Source organism: Ceratotherium simum, chromosome 23 (assembly GCF_057802395.1).
Source record: "Ceratotherium simum simum isolate JZ-2026a chromosome 23, ASM5780239v1, whole genome shotgun sequence".
NCBI lineage: Eukaryota > Metazoa > Chordata > Mammalia > Perissodactyla > Rhinocerotidae > Ceratotherium > Ceratotherium simum.
Genome location: NC_141922.1, coordinates 3,955,540 through 3,978,333, shown reverse-complemented (window position 1 = coordinate 3,978,333; position 22,794 = coordinate 3,955,540). Strand labels below are relative to the sequence as shown.

Genomic DNA, 22,794 nt, shown 5'->3' with positions numbered 1-22,794 from the left:
TTTACAAAAGTATCAGGTCTACAATGGTTTAGAAAAAACCCAGAAATGGGCCCTTCCTCTCTGATAGCTTGAGAAGCTGCACTGGAAAGCGCCTCAGCCTAAAAGGCTGCATTTCCTGCACACAGACTCTGCATCCTAGGAGGAATACACTGCATTCACACACAACCAGGGACCTTGATAGCTAACAGCTGAAAATAATACACTTCAGGGAGCTCTAACAATAGCAAAAACAAATTAAGGTTTATTTATAACAAGCAAATCCAATAAAAAGATGTTCAGCTCCTGAGTGATACCTGCAATGCTCCTTTGCAGAGTCCCTTTGAAAGTGGTAAAACCTCTCACTCGATCTATTATATTAGTCTTTGGTCAGGAGTGGCCCAAAGGGATTCTGGGACTGTCCACAGGAACTTTGTGTCACACAAGGTATATGATCTAGGATTCTAGCTTCTCATCAATGCAGCTCGCGTGGCTGCTACGGATAACAGAGTAGGAGTTAAAAGCCCTCTGAAAAGATTAATTGTGTATTCCCTAGTCCCTTCACTGTTTACATGTTACACATTTAATCCTCAAGCCAACCCTATGACAAAAGTATTACCTGTACTTTATAGAGGATATTATTATTTTACAGATTAGTAAATTAAAGCATGAAGGGGTTAAACAACTCATGTAGGGTCATAAGGACTAGGATTTTTCATTCTCTGGCTGACTTCAAAGTCTAGGTTCTTTCCAGTAACACCTTGAAAAGGAGACTCCAGGACAGGAAGAATCATTGAGAGCAGAGCTGCAGCCTGCTCTGTTTCCTGCCACTTCCCAGGCCCCCCAGCCTGCCATGGCCTAAGGGCCCTTCCTTCACTGCACTCCAGCCACTGCGGCTATTTTTCTGATCCTCAGACATACTTGGCTCCTCCCCACCTCGCCCTGGGCCCTTGCACTTGGAGTGCCCTCTCCCTGGAATGTTCTTCCCCAGATCTTCCTGGGCTGGGCCCCTGTTGTCATTTCAGCTGCTTAGCCTTTCTTGATGGCCCTGTGTGCTGTGTCTCTCCTCTTGTGCTCAGTTCTCTCTGTCACAATCAGGGGCTGGAGAGGAGGGCTGGACCTTGAGGACAGGAAGAATAGAGGGGCCAAGAAGGAGGCTGGGAGGGTCAGCTCACAGGCCTGGAGGACCCTGGCCAGGTCACCCTGTGGTAGCCCCTGGCAGATTTTTAAGTCAGAGAATGACAAGATCAGATTGGAGTTTTAGAAATATCGTTGCAGCTGTGGCACAAAACACAGCTTAGAGGGGACAATATTTCAGAGAGATCCCAATTTAAAATGCCGCGGGCAGGATGTTTGCATTTGCTTGTCCCCCATCTCCTGGCCTTCGTCCCCCTGTCAGTGAAGTTATGACTCGTCTGCCCAGTTACTCACGCTGGAAGCAGGCCCCCAGCCCGACCACTTGCTCGCTAGTCCCACCACCTACAACATCTACCTAACAAACACCCAAATCAAACGGGGTGGGGATTATTAACTCATCTCACGACACCAATATTGTGTTGATCTTGAAACCAACAATGACAATAAAGAAACATTCTCATTTATGAACATCAATACTAAATTCCAACGAAATATCACAAACAAAATATAACACAGCCTTAAAAGAATGACCAGTTACAACTTAAGGAGGGACTTATCTCTGGAATGCAGGACTAGCATAAACCCAAGCAAAATGTCCCACATAACGCATCATGTTAAACCTTTTAAAAGTTTTCTTTTTTTTGGAGAAGGAAGATGTCTCTGAGCTAACATCTGTACCAATCTGCCTCTACCTTGTATGTGGGATGCTGCCACAGCATGGCTTGATGAGCGGTGTGTAGGTCCACACCTGGGATCCCAACTTTCAAACCCTGGGCCACCAAAGCTGAGCACTCGAACTTAACCACTACGCCACCGGGCTGGCCCCTAAAAGTTTTTTTTAAAAAACATACTATATTTAAAATATAGAGTCAATATTATACTTAATGGAGAAAACTATTATAGATAGCTTTAAAAATAAAAGTAGGAAAAGCAGGCAAGGAGCTATTTAATATAAAGTTGACGAGATGTTTCAGGAGAGAAATATGAGGTATATAACAAATACTGAAAACAAAGAAAGAAAATGTGTTAAAAAGCAACAACTGTGCATTCAGAAAATCCAAGGAAATCAGCCAAAAAGATTTCATGTGATAAATATTGGAAAATACAAGATAAATTCCTAAAAATCAACTGCATATGCACACAGAGAAATACACAACTAAAAAGCTCAATGAAAATGAGATACCGTTATAGCAGCGACAGGAAGCTCTAAATGAACGGGTGTAATTTAATAAGGGAAGTAAGACGTGTACTTAAAGTTATAAAAGCTATATGGGAGAAATAAAGGAATTCAGGAACAAACATGGGGAATGTCCTTCTGAGCCAAGCAGACAAGTACACGGGGGATGTCACCCCACTTAGGTTATCCCGCAGACGTGATGTGGCACTGATCAAAACCCCTTTGGGGTACTTCATACAACTTCATAGGTGAACATAATTTGGAAGCTATCTGGAGTGACAAAAATGTTCTACATGTGGGGTATGGGTTACATGGACTTAACGCACTTAAAAAAACTCATCAAACTGTACACTTAAGATCTGTGCAGTCTATTGTATGTAAATTATCTCAATTAAAAGAAAAAAACCAACCACTGACCAGCCAGCAGAGTAAATGCACGTCTTGAGCCAGAAGACCAAGCCCAGCTCGAACCTGCCCACTGTGCTCCCGTAACAAGCTCCAGCCACACCGGCACAGGCAGTTCTGACAACAGTCTTACGACCTGTGTCATTATACACGCTGTTCCCTCTGCCTGGAATGTATTTCCCGAGCCTGTTTGCCTTGCAAACTCCAATTCCTCTTTAAGCCCTGGCTCTAACGTGATCTCGACTCTGAGCCTTCCCAACTCCTCCAAGCACTCCCGGGCCCTCTTCTGCTCTCGCTGCACGCTGCACTCCATCAGAGCAACATCACAGCTGCACATTCCACACTCTTCGTAGCGAACCCTTTGTCCAAATGCAATTGTACACAAGACACCAACATTTAAAAATATTAACTCTAGTTTGGAGAATCTGTAACATTTACTTTTTAAAACAAATCGATGTGAGAAAATAGGCTGTCTAGACAAAAAGTTTAAAACGTAGGGCTAGAGAACAGCAGTTATATTCTTAGAACAGATTCAATACCTAAACAGATTCGCCCGGATTAGTAGTAGTAAATAATAACCATCTTTTGCAGCTTGCCTTACAATCTCAAGATTTGCTTTAAGTAACTAATTTAGAAATCTGAAAGTACAGTATAAAACTTTTTTTTTTTCTTAAAGATTTTATTTATTTTATTTTTTCCCCCCAAAGCCCCAGTAGATAGTTGTATGTCATAGCTGCACATCCTTCTAGTTGCTGTATGTGGGACTCGGCCTCAGGATGGACGGAGAAGTGGTGCCTCCATGCGCACCCGGGATCCGAACCCGGGCCACCAGCATCGCAGCGCGCGCACTTAACCACCAAGCCACAGGGCCGGCCCCAGTATAAAACTTTTGTTCCAAAAGTAAATCACTCACAATGTCTCTCAACATTTCCTATACCTTAATGCAAATATATGTGAAGAAGAACGCCTGGCAGGTTCAGTGCGCGGTCACACTATCTGCAGCAGGAGAGCACGTGCCAGGGGCAGCAGGCAGACCTGGTTAGGACCACAGACCCTGGGCGGGGGCTGCTGGGGTGAATTCTGGCTCTGCCACACACTAGCCGGTGACCTTGGGCAATTTCCTCATCTGCAAAATGAGGATAATAAAGGGCCAGGTTCACATTCCCTTACCCTTGTTTCTAAAACCTAAAAAGCACTGAAGAGTGAGAAGTTTGTTTGCTTTTTCACATGTGAAGCAAACTAATGTGGTGGCAAAACCTGACCTGAGCTGATGAGGTCTGTCTTTACACCTGCTAACGTGAACACGGGTGTTTTACTACAGGAATATTAGTGCTTTTAACTCTGGGGTGCTGTTGGAGTATTACATCATATATAGCACATGTATCATATTAGTTTAACTTTCTAAAGTTAAAAACACAGTGAATTCTGAAGAACCGAGAACTCTCAAGAGTTTCAGATCAAGGATTCTGGTCCTGTCTCTTCCTCATAGGATGGTTGTGAAGACTGAATGACTTTCTATGTGAGAAATACATAGGACAGTGACTGACATGTGGTATTATGTATTATCCTAACTGCTGGACCGCAACAAGGGCGTGTAAGTGTGCAGCAGTTCCGTCTGGCAGTGCACTTAGTGTGGAGTGGGGGGTGACATCTGTAGGCCTAAATTAAAAAAAGGCAAGAAAGAGCTCCCTCCTGATGTGAGCACACACGTGCACGGAGATGGCAGGCTCGCTGAGGTCAGCCCCAGTATGTCCTGCAGTGGGGGCACTGGCCTCTCCAACAATGTGCTTCACCAAGTCTGACTGTGGAGCTTGCTTTGTTTAAAACTACAGTTTAAGATAAGAAAGCCAGATATAAAGAATGAAATCAGAACCACATACTGACGAATTTGGCAGAATACAGTTTGAAACCAGTATTATAATACCATTAAGTGTTGATTTAAATGTTTCTGTGTAAGACCTTAAGCGATTTAAGAACAGGGTTGTATCCTATCTTCATTGGTATCTTGTCCCTCAGTGTAGAGCTTGACACAGTTGGCCTCAGGGGATGTTTATTCAATCAGCACATGAGGGACTGGCTTTGGACTATCCAGGTAAAGTTACTGACTCGAGGTTTTGTGGAAACAGTAAGAATCCTGGTTCCTTTCAGCTATCTTTCTTTTCAGGCTACTTCAGGAAGACTGAAATAGCCATGTGGGGTGATGGGGGAGTGGGTTCTGAGGCTGAGGGCACAGAAGTGCTTGGCAGCGGGGCCACGAGTCCAAAAGGGCCCTTGTGTCAAATGAGACACAGAGAACGCTCTCTCTCTGTCCCCAGGGAACTTCTGAGAGGCTGTCGACAAGAGTTGTCTGAGGAAGACATTTCCCACCCACAACTCCTGATACACGTGGGAGGAGGTTTGTATCTGTCAGACGACAAGGAAGAGGAATGCCAGGAAGGCAAACCCTGGGATTCTTGGCTGTCTGTTTACACATCCTGCAGCAGCAAGACAAAGTTTTACGTGCAAGCCGACATTTTAGTGGGAGTTGTTTCTGTATAAACACTGTAGTAATGCAAAACCCACAGACATGCTCACATCTCTGAGCCCATAATGCCACCGCTAAAATCTTAGAAATTTATCCTGAAAAAATAATTCCAGAAAAGCAAATAACCCATGTTGCAAGTTTTAGGGACCAGATGTAAACTATTAACTCTCGTGCTTTGGAAAAAATGGACTCTTGCGATCATTTGCAATATAGTAGACTCCAGCAGGGCTTAAAAAGTGGAAGAAACCTTTCTGAAACACAATTACCAGAAATCTCTCCTCTTTCTCCAGCCAGCGTTGGTCTTCTTCCATCTCCTGCTGCTGTCGGATGAGCCGCTCTTCCATCAGGTGGGTCGGCAGCACCTGCCCGATGCCTCGCAGGTCCAGGGCCGCGGAGTCCTAGAAGAGGAGGCAAAAACAGCACATCCACTCTCAGAAGTCTATTTATGATGCTCCTACTGTTTTCTGTGTATCTTTCCAAAAAACTAAGAAAAACAGCAAAGGTGGTGGAAATAGGGTCTCTCATGCCCTGTTTATGAAGGAGCAACTTTCCTGGAAGCTGCAAGTTACCATGTGCCAAGCATCTTTACAACAGATACAACCGTTTAGCTCACAGCTCCACTTGAAGGGAGTTTTTCTAAAGAAATAATCCAAGATACATGCAAAGAATGCATCATTAGTTATAGTACAAAACTGGAAACCATCTGGAAGTAAAATAACAGCAGGAGGATTAAATATGATAGATATATATTATGGAGTATGAAGCAGTCATCAAACATGTTTACTCCAAGGAAAAGAACATGAATAGCAGACAGCTATAGATGTTCTTAGATTCGAAGAAATAATTTTTAATATTATAGGAGTGGCTCTTGGTTTTACCATGAAAATTTAGTAAAAATTAACATGGTCCACAGAGCTGGTGGCTCAGTCTTCCCAGTTCTTCCTTGGCCTCATGTATATGTTAATATGTTCAACATAGGGCTCTGCCTTTCAAATGAATGGGATACTGATGGTAGCATCTCTCCTTTCTTTTTTGTAAAAAAGATTCACAGAACCAAAAAGCATTTGAGTAAAAGGAGTATCTTGGTCTTAGAATTAGGTCATCAATCAAGAAATCTTAGGATTTATAAATAAAAGGTACCTTGGGCAAAGCTTCATCAGTTAACAAACCAAAGCCTAAGAATATCCAATTTACCTCCACGTTGGGCTGCCACACTGATATCTCCTGTGGTCTATGATTCCATGAATCTGTTTGGTCCAAAAGAGATGCCTGACCTGGGTAGATGCTGCCAGCCATGGCTGGGATTCCATGTGAACCAGGGTAGCCAGAGACCTGCGGATGAGTGAGGTGGCAGGGTCATGTTCTGACACAATATGACTTCTGCACAGTTCTGCTTCCCATGTGAAAGGAAGTAACTAAGATTACAGAGAATACTGTGGTAGCAGAATAATGGCCCCCCAAAGATGCCTATATCCTAATCCCTGGAACCTGCATATATGGTACCTTCCACGGCAAAGAGACTTTGCAGATGTGATTATAAATTAGGAATCTTGAGATGGGGAGATTACCCAACGTGATCACAAGGGGCCTTAAAAGTGTGAGAAGGAAGCAGAAGGGGAGAGAAAGGGAGATGTGACTATCGAAGAACGGTCAGAGATACAACACTGTTGGCTTTCAAGATGGAGGAAGGAGGCCAAGAGCCGCGGAATGTAAGTGGCCTCTAGAAGCTAGTAAATGCAAGGAAATGGATTCTCAACTAAAGCTTCAAGAAAGGTAATCTGTTATGGCTGCATGAGACAACTAATGCAAACATCGACTAGAAAGTCAGAAATTATTTACTTTGGAATCTTACACTTACTTCAATGCTGAGAGCAGACCATCCTTGGATGTGAAAGCAACAGGAGCCCATAAACATGGTTGAGCCATGCACTGCTCTAGAATTCTCTTTCCCACCCAACCTGCTACTACTCCTCCAACAACAAACAAACAACCTCCCAAATGTTTGTCTTCTAATGAACGATGCTGATGGTGGGAGAAGCCATGCCTTCATGTTCTAACAGTGACGACTAAGGCAGAGAGAAGACATTTAGTTGGACATGGACAAAAATTTCAAGGCAGAAGGAAAATAAGAGGAATTTCTTTATTTGGTTCCCTCCATCACTCAAGAGAAAGAGAGAGAACAGAATCAGTATTTGTTTCCATAACTCATCAGGCTAGTATTGGATGGCCAGGGTTGTCAGTGAATTTTTTAATGAGTCAAATCCATATTTCAAATTTCAACACCTTCTTCAACAAAGATTTTGTGCATTTGTTAGGTCTCTAGGCATTGATTTATACCAAAATTTCATACTGACAATATGTAATTAATAAACTTTCAAATAAGATGTACAGATAGTGCTCACAGTTTACTTGAATAAAAATATTTTAATAATAAAAAATTCTACTAAACATAAAATGCTGTATCATGACTATTTTTTGTCAGAAAGGATATATTACTGCCAGAGAACTTTTAGGAATTTTCACAACAAAGAGATTTCAAAGAGATGAGCTAAGGCAGTTTTCTCCATAACACCAACTACGTGGGAGGATCAAATGGGCATTTTAGGCTAAAAAGGAACAGGAAATAACACCAGGAAATGTTCTACAGCTGTTCTCATTTACAAGATAAGGAAACTTGGGGCTTGGGAGAGGTTAATCACTCATTTGTTTGATGAGAAAACGAATGCTTCCATCTCTCCACTGAACCCTTACTCTGTTCTACACACTGTTCGAGGCACTTGAAGTAGAGCCAAGTCCCTGTCCTCAGGGCCTTCAACTCCAGGAGGACAGACATCTCTGACCAACGTGTACCAGTGCCCCAAGTCGTGGAGGTGCTAGGGACTGACGTGCCCCAGTCACAGGGCCAGGACCCAGCGAGGCTGCCAGGACACAGAGCGCATTCTCTTTCTGCCAACAGCAGGTGCTACCATGTCTTCTCTGAACAATTCTGGTGCCCAATGCCCACTCAGAGCCCGTTGAGCTCTACTTCCTATTCTGGCCAGGCACAGACCCTGGGACTGCCCCGGTTCCTCTGCTGTCTGCTGGAGCTCTGGGTCTCAGCGATTACAGACGTGAGTCTTCTCTCTCTAGGCCACCCACACACCTCCAGCTGCTCTGACCACTGTCTTGGGTCAGGGTTCTGCCTCTTCCATTCCCGTGGTGATGAGCCACAGCATGAGGGAATCACTAATCTAGACTTAGGCTGACCAAGGGGCCCTGAAAGCTCCTCTCACAGGAGGAGTACCTTATTCATCTTCGTGTTCCCAGTGTCTAGAACAGTGCTGGGAACAGAGGGGATGAAGAGTCAATGCCAGCTCACTGAATGATGAGTTGCCTTGGAGAATCCAAATGATTTACACCTTCCCCCAGGCAAGTGGGTTTCTCAGCACAGTGTCTCCCAAAACAGAGCTCTTAGTCATGCACCAGAATCACCTGTGGGTGCTTGTAAACAATGTAATATTCCTGGGCTCCACTTCAGAATTAGGAGATTGGGATCTGGAGGCAGTCAAGTAGGTAAAGAGCCTGACATATACCCAATTTCACTGTTCTAAACTACCACCAACATATGTTCTAAACCATCAACAATGTTCTAAACTACCACCAGCACCAAGGTCTTTTCCTTTCTCGTAAGAAACGGCCTACATTCTCCCCCAGTACTCTAGTACCAACAGTTAAGAATTTTGATCCATATTGATCCAAGAGGCCTTAATTTAAGTCCTATTTTATTTAGCTCCTCATCATCAACAAATCATATATTATTTATTTGTATTTTAGATATTTTTCAGTCGCCCACTTTCTATTAAACTCTGGTTATCACAACTAACCTAGTTAACCAGCTATGAACATCGATGGGCAGGAAGCCCAGTGCTATAAAAGGCACTCTGCCACAATAAAGCCATAACCAGCACAAATGACAAGAGATGATTTTATTTCTTGTAAATTATTTGACATATTTCTTTTTTTAATTATCAAAATAACATTATTATGGATAAACAATTTGTAGTACAGGCACAAAAAAAACTACTGACTTTGCTTCTGGTCCTTTCTTTCAAGGATAGTCTTTTCTAATTTGTACAGGCTATTTGTCTATAACTGTAACACTCTTTCCACACAGTTCCATATGGTAACTCATCTGGTTTTTAAGGTAATTTTGAATTTTATTCTTGCTTTCCAGAAAAACCACCCAGTTTAGTATTATCTCTGCATAGGTGTGCCCACGGGATTCGCCCTGCACTTTAACAGAAGAGAGGAAGAAAAGGGACCTGAGACCTGTGGGAGATGTGTCACTTGCCCCAACGGCTTTAAGACTGAGTGACTATAGCCCTCTGCACAGGGATGTCAAAACATCATTCACTTGGACAATTAAGCGGCTGACTACTTTCTTAGCTTTCTGCTTGCCAAATCATACTCATAAGTACAGAAATTAAAAAATACAAATATACACACTGTACCCCCCCACCCCCAAACGTATTGAAGAATAAAATACATCTTATATCTGTGACGACTGGTATACCTGGTAATGATTGGTTTGTACCATGTGCTGTGGGCTGGGATAAAATCCTTCGCTGGACCTTGGACTAGGATAACCAGGTCTGCTGGGCTGTGAACAAATCAACAGAGCATCATATGAATGAGTATTTTGATTATTTTGGTAAATTTATGTTTTATTGAAAAGAACAGAAAAAGATATATTTCTAAAAGAGCTTAGTCGGAAAGAATGATAAGGAAAGTCAAGACATTTCAATGGGGGAAATCGTCTTTTCAACAAATGATGCCGGGACAACAGGATATCCACATGTGAAAAAACGAAGTTGGACCCTTTCCTCGCAGCATACACAAAAATCAACTCAAAATAGATCATAGGTCTAATGTAAGAACTAAAACTATAAAACTCTTAGAAGAAAACACAGGAGTAAATCTTTGTGACCTTGGGTTAGGCAATGGACACCAAAACCTCAATCAACAAAACAAAAAAAAAGATAAACTGAACTTCATCAAAATTAACAGCTTTTGTGTTGCAAATGACACCATTAAGAAAGGGAAAAGACAACTCACAGAATGGAAGAAAATATTTGCAAATCATATACCTGATAAGAGATTCATATCGAGAATATATAAAGAACTCATATAACTCAACAATAAAATGACAATCTAATCAAACAGTGGGCAAAGGACTTGAGTAGACCCAAAGAAGATATACTGATGGCCAATAAGCACACGAAAAGATGCCCAACACCATTCGTAATCACGGGAATGCAAATCTGGATGCTTTCTGTGTGGTGAGCTGCATGCTCATTTTGCTTTGCTACTTACTGGCTGTGTGACCTCAGGCTAGTGAGTAAACTGACTGGCTTCCATTTCCTCATACACAAAATGGGAGCCGAGCTAGAGGAACTCTAAAGTCACTTCCAGCTCTAAAATTCTCATTCTGTTTGTGAGACACTTGAATTTAAAGCTCATAGCAAAAGAACGGTTTAGTCTGAAATAGCAGATAAGTCAATCAAGTCTTCTAAACCTGAGGTAAAGTGAAAACCCATTATTTGCCAACCAAATTAAGACCAGAAGGAAAGGAAGTGGCTTTAGGTTCCAGCAAGCCTTGGGGAGGAAAGAAAACCCAGTGCCTGTGTCTCTTTCCCAGGGACACACACGGTCCTGGAGGAACACATACTTTGCTCAAGTTAAGGTCAGAGTAAGTCTGAGTCTCTAAAACAGTCTCATTTCCCCCAGGCTTTGCTTACACTGTCCCCTCTGCCTGGAGTGTCTCCTACCTCAACCTGTAGATCACCTGTCCTAAGTCTCTCCCATGTTACTTCTTTCATGGAGTGGCTCCTGATTTCTCCCACCTAACAGAAACCCAGGTCCTCTGCTCTCCTCCATAGCCCGTGTTCAAATCCTGACTTGGACTGCAGTTACTTCTATACTTGCTCTAGCCCTGCTATTATGGGCCTGTTAAATCTCTGTGTGCATAGCTAGGTACTTTAAAGATTTTATTTATTCCCCCCAAAGCCCCAGTGGATATTTGTATGTCGTAGCTGCACATCCTTCTAGTTGCTGTATGCGGGACTCGGCCTCAGGATGAACGGAGAAGTGGTGCCTCGATGCGCACCCGGGATCCGAACCCGGGCCACCAGCATCGCAGCGCGCGCACTTAACCACCAAGCCACAGGGCCGGCCCGCATAGCTAGGTACTTTACATACAATTTGATAATTCTGAGAGCAAGACTACCAAGCACTATTATTGCTCCATTTTACCGAGGATAGAACTGAGGCTCAGAGAAGTCAGGTAACGTGAATAGGCTGCACAGCTGGAAATGGCAGAACTGCCTGACTCCAAAATCTGCTGTGTGGTGATGCTACTCTATGACAAGTGCACTTTTTTTTTTTTTTAAAGATTTTATTTATTTATTTTCCCCCCAAAGCCCCAGTAGATAGTTGTATGTCATAGCTGCACATCCTTCCAGTTGCTGTACGTGGGACGCGGCCCCAGCATGGCCGGAGAAGCGGTGGGCGCCAGGGATCCGAACCCGGGCTGCCAGCAGCTGAGCGCGTGCACTTAACCGCTAAGCCATGGGGCCGGCCCACAAGTGCACTTTTGACTCAGCAAATAAAAAGGAAAATACAAAAGGAACTGATCAGAGAATGGCAACATCTCTATACAACATCCCATAGTGAGTCAAACACTTAAATGGGTAGCAAATGATAACACTTGTAAGGTTCCATTTCAAAATAAAAATAACAGGTAAAAAGATGAAAACACGTTTTATGGCAGACAAAACTACTGCACAAAGAATACCACAAAATCAAATTTTGCTAACCAACAGATTAGCAAATGTATTTGAGAACGCACATATATTGCTAAAACAGTTCTGCTTTTGTTGTCCACAAATATGAACTCAGCATGGCAGTCAGGAGGGCAGGCTCTGAACCAGATGGTCGAGGGCATTTCACCTCTCTGTGCCTCCATATCCTCAACGATAAAGAGGGACAGGGCCGTCATGAAGACTAAATAAAGCTAACATAGGTCAAGTTCTTTGAGAATGGCTTCCATCTAAGTATCCAAAAGTGTCACCTGCTCTTAAGTACTACGATTTAGCAGGGTCACTACATCTCCTCCTCAAAGACAGAAACTTGGATTTTAACAAAGCAAACTATGGAGCTGAGGGAATTTTTGTTGAAATCCTCCCAAGTGAGGAGAGACAAAGGAAAAACTGAAATATCCTAAACTAGTGGCTCTCAACCGGGTGGCGGTACTCTTGACTGCGTACAGGGTCTGTGAGAGGGTGCCCGAGATGATCACGACGAGCGGCACTTGGGGTGGCGGGCAGGTGGGTCAGAGAATGGGTCCAAACAGGAGCTGTTCCACTTTCAGATCTCTCCCCCAACCTCACGTAGGTGATTCAACAAGTCCTGTCATCTGAACCTAGAACCAACTCTGTTTTACATATGAACACAAATCATACTTCGAATAGTTTATCAGACACTGAACTTTCAGAACAGCAACTACTGTGTATACTGATGGACAATTTTACTGTTTTGTTTGAACTTTACCAAGACTTTTCACCGTGCTACAAAATCACATCACCAAGACGGATGAGATTCATATTCAGTTGTGGCTGTGGGGTCTGCATTTGTAGCTGCTGTATTCATGGTGAGTCCACACACAGGTGCGAGCACCTGGCTATTTCACCATGCCTCCTAGTGTAATCAGACCTGAGTATTTTATACACGTGTGTGCACAATGTTATTAAAAATTACTTGTATTTCTCTTGTGTAGTTAGTGGTGTCCCGGCAGTACTGGTACTTTGAAATCAGTAAGTCATTTTACTATGTATTTTATTTCAGGATTAGTTAACTGGGACATTATAAAATATCTGTTAAATAAATGGAGGGCTGGGTCCGATTAGGGTTGAAAAATACTGTTCTGAGGCAGCTCCTCTCAAACATTTTATTTTCAGGACCCTTTACATTCTCAAAAATTACTGAGGACTCCAAGAGCTTTTGTTTATCTGGAATATGTCTACCAATATTTATATTATTAGAAATTAAAAGACACAAAAATAAACTAATTCCATGTTTAAAAAACAATTTTTCAAAACTAAAAAAATCCATGAGAAGGGTGGCACCTTTTACATTTATGTAAATCTCTCTTTTTTTTTTTGTGAGGAAGATTAGCCCTGAGCTAACATCCAATGCCAATCCTCCTCTTTTTTGCTGAGGAAGACTGGCCCGGGGCTAACATCCGTGCCCATCTTCCTCTACTTTATATGGGACGCAGCCACAGCATGGCTCGACAAGCAGTGCGTCGGTGCGCACCCGGGATCCGAACCAGCGAACCCCGGGCTGCCGCAGCAGAGCACATGCGCTTAACCACTCGCGCCACTGGGCCAGCCCGTTTAAATCTCTTTCTTGTCAGGCTTAATTCAGGGCAGCAAGTTCTCGTATCCGCTTCTGCTTTCAGTCTGCTGTGATGTGCTGCTGTTTTGCTGCTGCATACAAAGAAAATCCAGCTTCACACCGCTTTGCAGGTGGAAAAGGGAGGAGTATTTCACTAGCTTCTTGGCACCACTGCGGATATTGTTTTTTGATACTATACCCAGGCTCAACAAGTGGCAGTTTCTGAGAGAGGACTTGCAATGTGGAATCTGAGTGTTCTCTGCCACATTATAATCCATTACTCTGTCTTGTACTGCAGACGGGCCTTTTACCCAAGTGTGATTTTGTGACATCCTGACCGATCATTTGGAAAACAGGGATCACTGAGTTATGCAGATCTTCCTAATATTGACACATTTTAGTATACAACATGAAAAAAAATCACATTTGTTAATATCATCCTGAACTCATCAGAAAAGTCTAATAACTGGGAAGCTGTCAAGGTCATGGTGATGGATGTGTTTTTCAAAATTCTAATTTTTGCTTGAAAACTCACATTTTATCATGGGCAACAAATCCGATCAGTTGTTTTCCTTGAAGAGATAGTCTTACATCTTTCTTTTTTGAGAAAATGTCTACCAAATGTGCAACTCTGAACAACTAGAGTATGTGTGCCAGCTCTTCTTTTAAGTAGAACTGGTCTTCCATGAAAACAGTGGCTAGTGTAGCTAGCCACTCAGTCACACAGCAAGAGCTCTCCCTGGAGACACGCCTCATGTCTGCTGTGCAGCAAAGAGCCTTATGTGTTCTTTCTATTTCCTCACACAGAAGCTTTTCACTGCTTCATCAAGGTCACTCTTAAGCAAACTGGCATCTTTTCTTATCGTGTGAGCACATGGTGAAGAATATAGTGACGAGTAGCATAGTCTGGTGCCACTGCCCTGATCTGTGCCAACGTGACAGCAGCTTTATCCACCATCACGTTTGCAACATCAGTGCAAATGTCAACACAGTGGACAAAGGCACATGGCATCTTAACATCACTATGAAACAAGTTTTGATCTCATGGCCCTCTGAAATGGGCTTGGGGACCCCAGGACCAAGGATTTCACTTTGAAAACTGCTGTCCCGAGATCTTTTTATCCTGAGGCTCTCCACTGATCTAATGGGAATCTGTAGGATGACAACTTGCATGAATGAAATGAGGCTTAAATGGGACCCTTCCCACGCCAGGCTCTTCTCCAAATATTATTATGGGAAAAAAATTGGTATTCAGTACTGTTGAAGAGATAGTAACATATTTTTAATAATTAGCTTTGTGGCTATAACGCTTTTGCCATTAAGTATAATTAAGCTTTTAAGTTTGAATCTCAAGTAGGGGAGAGAAAAATATTTTTCTTTAAAAAAATAATTAAGCTAATTATACATTTTATTTATTAGTACACAAAATTTATCTACAAAAGCCTGAGACTCTACTTGAATTAAAGAAACCTAGGTGGAATTTAGCTGTCCTAAGATACCACAGGCAGAATTATAAACACTCACAAGGACCCAGAGTTTTCACTTCACAGGGCAGAGAAACTGCAAGAGGAAATACTGGCCTGCCATCTTGGAAACAAGGGACTCAGTTTAGACTTGTCAAATGCTGTGACCATAAAAGCAGGATTTGATTCTCAAGATGAATATGGAGAAGGTAAAATCTGCAAGCAGGATTTGATTCTGACCAGCAAGGGAGTAGAAGAATTAGTGTATCTGTCCACAGTCATCAAGCATCGGTGTGTTCACACTAGAGATGACTTTCTAGTCATTAGGACTTTTAATCTAGGGTTGCCAACCTTTTCCTTGAGGGGTCGAAGAGTGAATATGTTAATCTTTGTGGGCCACACTGTCACGGGACCACTCCTCTGTCTGTGAGGGCGAAACCAGCCGTGGACAACACACAAGTGAGGGTGAGTTCATTCCAATAAACCTGAACAAGAACAGGCAGTGGGCTACAGCTTGCTGACCCTTGTTTTAAAGGGTAGAACAATCTCTGATTATATAAAACAGCCTCAAAATACGCACTTTGAAAACATCTCAAAAAAGGAAAAAAAAGTGAGGATATTTAAAAATTTAAGCAGAACTTGTCTTTGTACTCTAAAACGAAAAAAGCCTAATCACCTCCATCCACAAATCTAATACAGCTTTCAAAATTTAGCCAAGTCAAAGTTATTAAAAAATTTAAATTAAAAATCCTACAGATTGAGATACAGAAAAATGTTTAGATGGAAAAAGTGCTTGAATTCTGTGAGTTTTAGGGGAATGCTGCATTAGTTGGTGCTCATCACCAAATAACTACAGTACCTCACACTTCGGTGACTACCTAGAGTACCGAGAATGCACAACCTCCTAAGAGGTAGGGAAGAGTAACACTCTCCTGTCACTACAGGAGGGAAGTGAGGTTCGGAACAGGCAGGTAACCTGCCCAGTCACCAGAGCCCCATGTGAACAGATCCACTTGGCCTCTAGGCCTGAGAATTAACTCTGAGACTCTCCTGCTTCCCAGTACTGGACTATTCTGCATTTGTCACTGAGTTAAGAAACTAGCAAACTTGTATATATGAAGTATAGGGCCTTAGATGCTGAGATGAGGGGTTCAAAGTCTTTCTGTGGGTAACCTAGGATTTGTTGTTGTTGTTAAACTAGGAGAGACAGAGAAACGTTCTGGTTTCATTGCTAATCACTCAAAGTTACACCTATGGACAGGTGACGTGGCCTTCCTTCTCTGGGCCTCCGTTTTCCTATTTGTTGAGGGGCTGGACGACGGAACCCTTCACTCACCTCTAAAATTCTGAAGACCTGTGTCAATCATCTGCATCCACTTTAAATGTGTGATAATGTTTACTGCTACACAGTTTAAAACCGACCAAGAAAACAGGAGCTTTCAGGCATCATGATAAAAAAAATGGGTATGATATTTAAATAGCACTTTGTGATAACAGCTTTCTGAGCATTTTTCAAAAAGAAAATGAAGTATTGTCAAAGTTTCTTAATATATTTTTAGCTAACGAAATATCAAACAGAAGTACGGTAACTATTAACTGCAATATAGGCTGTTATCTATTTACTTTCCAGAAAACAATCTGAACTGGATTTTTTGTGGCAAGTAAGCCAGTGTGTGAAAATACCATCCTGTCAAGAGCAAAAGGTGTACAAAGAATTCTTAACCTAACGAGAGTGTTTAAGGGCCAGCTATGGCCCAGACCCCCAGCCACAGCATAGGTGAGCACCAGGGGAGGCTCTGGCAGCCTCCTGGAGGTCAGAAGAATGGAGGTCAAGGATGTGAAGGGAGTGGCCGGGCAAGGCCTGAGGATGCTGCCGGCAGATCTTAACAAGCTAATGCAATGTGCTCCCAGTTCCCACACCAACAACCCAGCCACCAGCCACAGACAAGACAAAGGCAGAAAATATACACCAGTTTCTCAACAAAATGAAATAAAACCCAAAGGAACAGGGTCAGGTGGAATGTGACTCATTTTAAAATAAAGCAAAATGTGAAGTATTCATGGCCTGGTTTTAGTCCATCTGATATTTTAATCTTGACTTGATGATCAGCAAAGTCCCTGACAACCAACCAAGGAAAAACCTCCCCAAGCCAGGCTGCTCATTTATGGCTGACGAGTGGGGGAGGAGCGTGGAGGATGACAAGGAAGAGCATGTCAAGATTACACCTAATCCAATCGTTCACTACTTACACAGCCTAGAGCTGAAATGCAAATCAGGAAAACGAGTGCACGTGAGGGGACTACGCAGAGGAGCAAGTAAGAAACAATAGTTGGTGCTATAATGATTGCTCTTAGCGTAACCTGATATTTGGTTTTCTCTCCATACACAGCAGCTGCCTCCACCATAAACCTCCAAAGTTAGTAAGAGTAATGCCAAAGTTGGGGTGGGGGCCTTTGCTACCTTGGGCGGCGCTTCATCGGACCCTCCGGAGTCCCAGGACACTGTGACCTGTCTTCTGGACTCCATCCGCATCCGTTCTTCTTGCTGCACCTTCTCCTCCTCCAGGATTGTGCTAGAGAGACAATACATGGTTTAAGGGGAGCTGACAACCAGAGCGAGTTAGCACACACCAGGCCCCACCCTGACTTATCAAAGGAGCACCAGTTGGCTAAAAGCAGATGATGATAAAGAAAGGGAAAGAAGTTCAGGTTTCTAACTCTTTACAAAATGATTCTAGAACAGCCTTGGTCCAAATAGCAAGTCCGTTTACAGCACAGCCATAGGTAAGAAAAGGACAGCTGGTAAGACAAGGAGAAGTTGTAGAAAATCAAAGACAAGGCAAGATGGAATGTGTGCACGCCAAAGTCTACTTTGAGCAGAACAGAATTACCCTGAGAAATCCCAAGCAGCACTTTGTCAAGCACAGACCTGTCTCAGGCAGAGTCTTCACATGAACACAGGCCCCCACATAATGCAACCACATCAGCACATTATGTGACAAATTAGCAATCTGGCTAACAATCTCCTAAACTGCTCACTACAATCTTCCTACTAACTTTCAGCTTAACCAGTACATTATCTCAGCAGGAAAATAAGAAAATATGCAACAGTATTTACAAGTACTTCTGAAAATACTGGTTGCTTTAAACTAGAAACACCGTAGTTAGTAACACTGCTACTTACCACCGCTTGACTACTCAGAGGCTATCCTGCCGTCCCACATAATCCTGTGGCCGCTGCGGCCGCCGCTCCTCAGTGACTGCTATGCGGCTTCTTAGTCTTGGACGTCTGCCATCATATAAACTACCGAGAATGCAGCCAGAGCCAGCCTTTGCTAACTTCCATTCCACACGGATTCCCTAGGGCTTAGCGGGCGGCGGGTCTTTGAAACCTTCGTCCTCCCTGTGGCAAACAGGTCTTTCCTACATGCCTGCAACTCTCGGGTTCTAATACTGAAGCTCATTCACAGTTTCTAGCCTCCTGGTAGAGTGCAGTAAATAACCACCCAGAATTACTCATGAAACAGTGAGGTCAGATGCACCAGACCCTTTCTAATCTGGGAATTTGCTCGACTGTTTCCAAAAGACATTCCTGCCTGACTAGAGGCTAGAGCGTGCTGTTTCTCACAGAACCTAACTCATGCAATCACCTTTTCAATCAGGAAAAGACAGATAAAATTCATTTCATAACTGCCCTGAATCAGCAAACCATTACGACAGACATAAGGGATTGTTTTTTTAAAAGGAAAGGGAACGTTTTCCTTAATGATCATATTAGCACTTTAGGGAAAAGCTTTTCCTCAAAAGGTTCTACCCTCTCCTCAAAATATGATTTGGTTTTCTTCTTGCTCCAGCTAGATGACCATGGCTGAGAAAACAACATGAAACTTTAACGATACTTAAGAATTCAGTGGCACCCTCAAGACCGGCGGGGTGCACGCCGTGCCAGGACTGTTGGGAATCCGGCCCCGCCATCCAAGGATTGTAACTCTAGTCTAAAGGCACTGTGAATGTCTGTTTGCCTGACCTTTGCTCCCATGAGGCTGCGAGCTGCTACTTGACAGCCCATTCTCACATGCCAGGAATTAGCACAGATCGTGGGTCACAATATGTATTACTAATGACAGGCAAAAGGATGAGTGAAGCCACAATCAGTCCACTGCCCAGGGAAAAAGAGCCCGTTACCAAGCTGCCTGAACTCTCAGCAGGAAGGACTGTAGGCCACTTTCTTTGAGATGGCCACTGGGAGCAGGAGTCCAGTCTGAGACCACTGGCCTGAGGGAGGGGCCATCTTTGGTTAGGAGTTTATCAGTGCCCTGCTCTCAATCACCTGAGCCTCAAAATAAATAATAAATCCTCAATCAGAATTTCCAAAAATTCCACAGTTTTAAGCAATTGAAAAGTCCATAAAAATCAAGAAAAAGTTTTTTTCCTTTTCTCCCACTTCTTCAAATAATTAAAATACATGCAAGCTATGAGAAGGCCACGTGTGAGATTCTTTAAGGCAATGGGAACTATGTTTTAAATGGGCCTCATTAAGGCAATTTATTTCACTGGGGTTGTTTTGTGAACTGGGCCACCCTGATCTTACCGTTACTGTTATCCAGAGAAAACTCCAAATAGGTCACTTGAGGTCCTCTGCCACAAGAAGCCCCTCTCAGGCTCCATCTGCCCTGACTCGTCCACCCACATTCACTTTCCCTTACTCTCTGACCTGCTGAATTTACTGTCTGAAGCCTTCACTTCAGCCCTTCATCACCTACTACCATGTATAAATAACACACACTGCTTTATGGGACTTAGATCGTGAACTTCCCACGGTTGTCAGACTTGGATCCAATTTCTCTTGTCAGCTGTAGAGCATCTGCACACGATAGGCACTTCAATATTTCTTTAACTGAACATGCCAGTCTTGTTCCTCAAAGAATGCAGTGATAACCGGGAAGCGAGTTCCTTCAATCTCAGCACTTCATTCTCATACCAAAAACAACATGTCAAAATGCTTCTGAGAAATCATAATTTGTTGCTCAAAGTAGTCCAGAATATAAATAACTCAGGAAATATCTGTTTTTACAATGGGAAGACCATTCCATAGACGGACTAAGAGCGCACATGGAGAGATCGCTGCACTTTTCTCTTCACAGCAGCTGAAGAACCCAGAGCAATCAACTAGAATGTGCAGAGTGTCAAGGAGGTCAAATTTAAACATATTTTCCCAAACTACAAATATTTTTAGTAGCAATACATTCCATTTGAAAGCTTTTAGCTTTCAAATGTCCTAATGGGACATTTGAACTGGCAACGAGCCCTCATGTTTTTTCCTGGGATGGTGGTTTCTAAGTCTTAAACTTGCAAACCGATGAAATAATAAAAGCTAAGACTTTATTTAACAAACATCAGAACACGTGATAATCATGTCTTTGTTTACCTAGGAGGTCCACCTAGGAAGAGCATCGTGAAGGAGTGAAAGGAGTACTTTATTTAATGTTAGTTTACTTTCCTCACTTTAACAGAAAAAGTCATCCAAGTAATCAATTCAGAGGAAAAGGACATAAAAAATTGTAAGGGTTGCTCTGACTGTTTCCTCCTGGCCTGCAGCACTCCCTGAGAAACTTGGTCTCACAACCTCCATGAGCTAGCATGGAGAGATCTTATTCAATTTCCGTTCTGGAGCAACAAAATGTGATTTCACTTCTAAGATATTTTCACGGAGAGCAAGAAAGTGTTCTAATAAGTTCCTTGTTTCTAGTCCCCAGCTAAGATATAAAAACAAATCTCCAACAGAAAGTTTTACAGTGGGAAAGGCCGGTCAGCCCTGAGTGGCTGATAATCGAGCCACTCAAGCTCTCCCACAAGAAAGAGCAACAGCTGCGAGCTGCGTCTCTGCTGTGCCGTGTAACCACAGGCGCCTCACCTATTTTCAACCTGTTTCCTCATTCATAAACGAGAATAAGACTGCCTGTCCTAGCCATTGTTAGGATGCAGAAATAAAGTAAGTGGAAAGAGCCAGTAAAACCTTCAAGTAAACGTTAGTTCTGTACTTTTACCTGCCTTATATACTACTAGGAAACAAATGACTATTTTTATCTATTTCATTTCTGTAGCATTTCTCCTGAAAGTAACTATACTACTATTCTTTTCTTTAAACTATATTGGGCCGGCCCCGTGGCTTGGCGGTTAAGTGCGCCCGCTCTGCTGCTGGTGGCCCAGGTTCGGATCCCAGGCGCGCACCGAGGCACCGCTTCTCCAGCCATGCTGAGGCTGGGTCCCACATACAGCAACTAGAAGGATGTACAGCTATGACATACAACCATCTACTGGGGCTTTGGGGGGAAAGAAAATAAATAAACTCTTTAAACTATAAAACATTTCTTCTTTTTAAATATAAGAAATACTCTTTGCTTAAATAACTTTTATTTTTTTTTAAAGACTGGACTTTAATCCCCTAAACATAATAATTTTATGATGACATCACAAAATTTGCTTTGGACATAACAATCAGTCTGGGCTCATAGCTACTTAAGCTAATCTGGAAACTATCCAGAGAAAAAGCAGGAAGAAATCAGAAAGAAAAAAAGCCGAGAGGGAAAAGGCTTGTTTTGGCAAGTTCATGGGAATACCAGTTTTGCAACTTAATCTCTTATAATTACCCAACATTGCCTCACCAGAAAGGAATGGAAGTGATCTTTTAACAAAAAAACCTCCCTGTATCTTTGCAGAAAACAAGTCTGTAGACTTGAGATGAAGCTGGGGATGGCATATTTGTATCTGGCTGACCTAGAGGTTAAATGCCATACCCACACTGTTCCAATATATGCCTCTGCTCTTTTTCTCTCTCTTTATTTTGTTTGTGAGGAAGATCAGCCCTGAGCTAGCATCCATGCTAATCCTCCTCTTTTTGCTGAGGAAGACTGGCTCTGAGCTAACATCTATTGCCAATCCTCCTCCTTTTTTTGCCCCAAAGCCCCAGTGGATAGTTGTATGTCGTAGTTGCACGTCCTTCTAGTTGCTGTATGTGGGACACGGCCTCAGCATGGCCGGAGAAGTGGTGCATCGGTGCACGGCCGGGATCCGAACCCCGGGCCGCCAGTAGCGGAACACGCGCACTTAACTGCTAAGCCACGGGGCCGGCCCCTCTTTTTCTCTTATAAACAGGCACAGCAGACTGGATATCTAGTTTCATGAATACATCAAAACCACATTTCTCTATTATGTATCTCAAACTGTAGGAAATAATGCACTTTTGTTCGGTTGTGATGTTACCCACCTCAAAATTATATAAAAAAAGTGATTTATACTAAAATCTTACTTTAAAATGGTTACCTCTTTCTATTCCTGGCAAGTTCAAGAAGCTCCTATTTGACCAACCCCCTTGCAGATAGCGACAATGGACATAAGAAACAACTCTGTGACAGCACAAGAGAGCAAGCCAGAGCAGTCAGATTCTGGAGGGAGCTGACACTAGGAGGAAGAGAACGGCACTGTGCGAGTCTTCACTTTTTAATGGCCATTAGCCAGAAAGCCGGCTCTAGTCATATTGGCTTGAAGAACCAGATGACTGAGTTTGGGTCACCACAGCTGGTGGAAAGTGAGGGGGGGAATCCCAGGAAGAAGAGAGCCAGAGAGGGGGTACCTCAAATTCTGAGTACAAATTCTGCCCAATCTCTAGCTGACTCCAG

The 22,794-nt window shown here is 42.9% G+C and overlaps 1 protein-coding gene across 7 annotated transcripts in view; it reads right to left on the bottom strand.

The window, feature by feature from the left end:
• The window catches only part of PTK2 (protein tyrosine kinase 2), a 282,896-nt gene that overhangs the window by 24,339 nt on the left and 235,763 nt on the right, over positions 1–22,794 (bottom strand). For all 7 annotated transcript variants that reach the window (XR_015555941.1, XM_087447406.1, XM_087447405.1 and 4 more), the window contains 4 exons: positions 17,577–17,688; positions 9,772–9,858; positions 6,414–6,551; positions 5,486–5,617 (listed from right to left, as the gene is read on the bottom strand). Coding sequence is in view for 6 of the 7 variants with exons in the window: in XM_087447406.1 (XP_087303532.1) it covers positions 5,486–5,617; positions 6,414–6,551; positions 9,772–9,858; positions 17,577–17,688 (469 nt within the window). In the remaining variant the exon portion in view is untranslated. The remainder of the gene's footprint in view (positions 1–5,485; positions 5,618–6,413; positions 6,552–9,771; positions 9,859–17,576; positions 17,689–22,794) is intronic.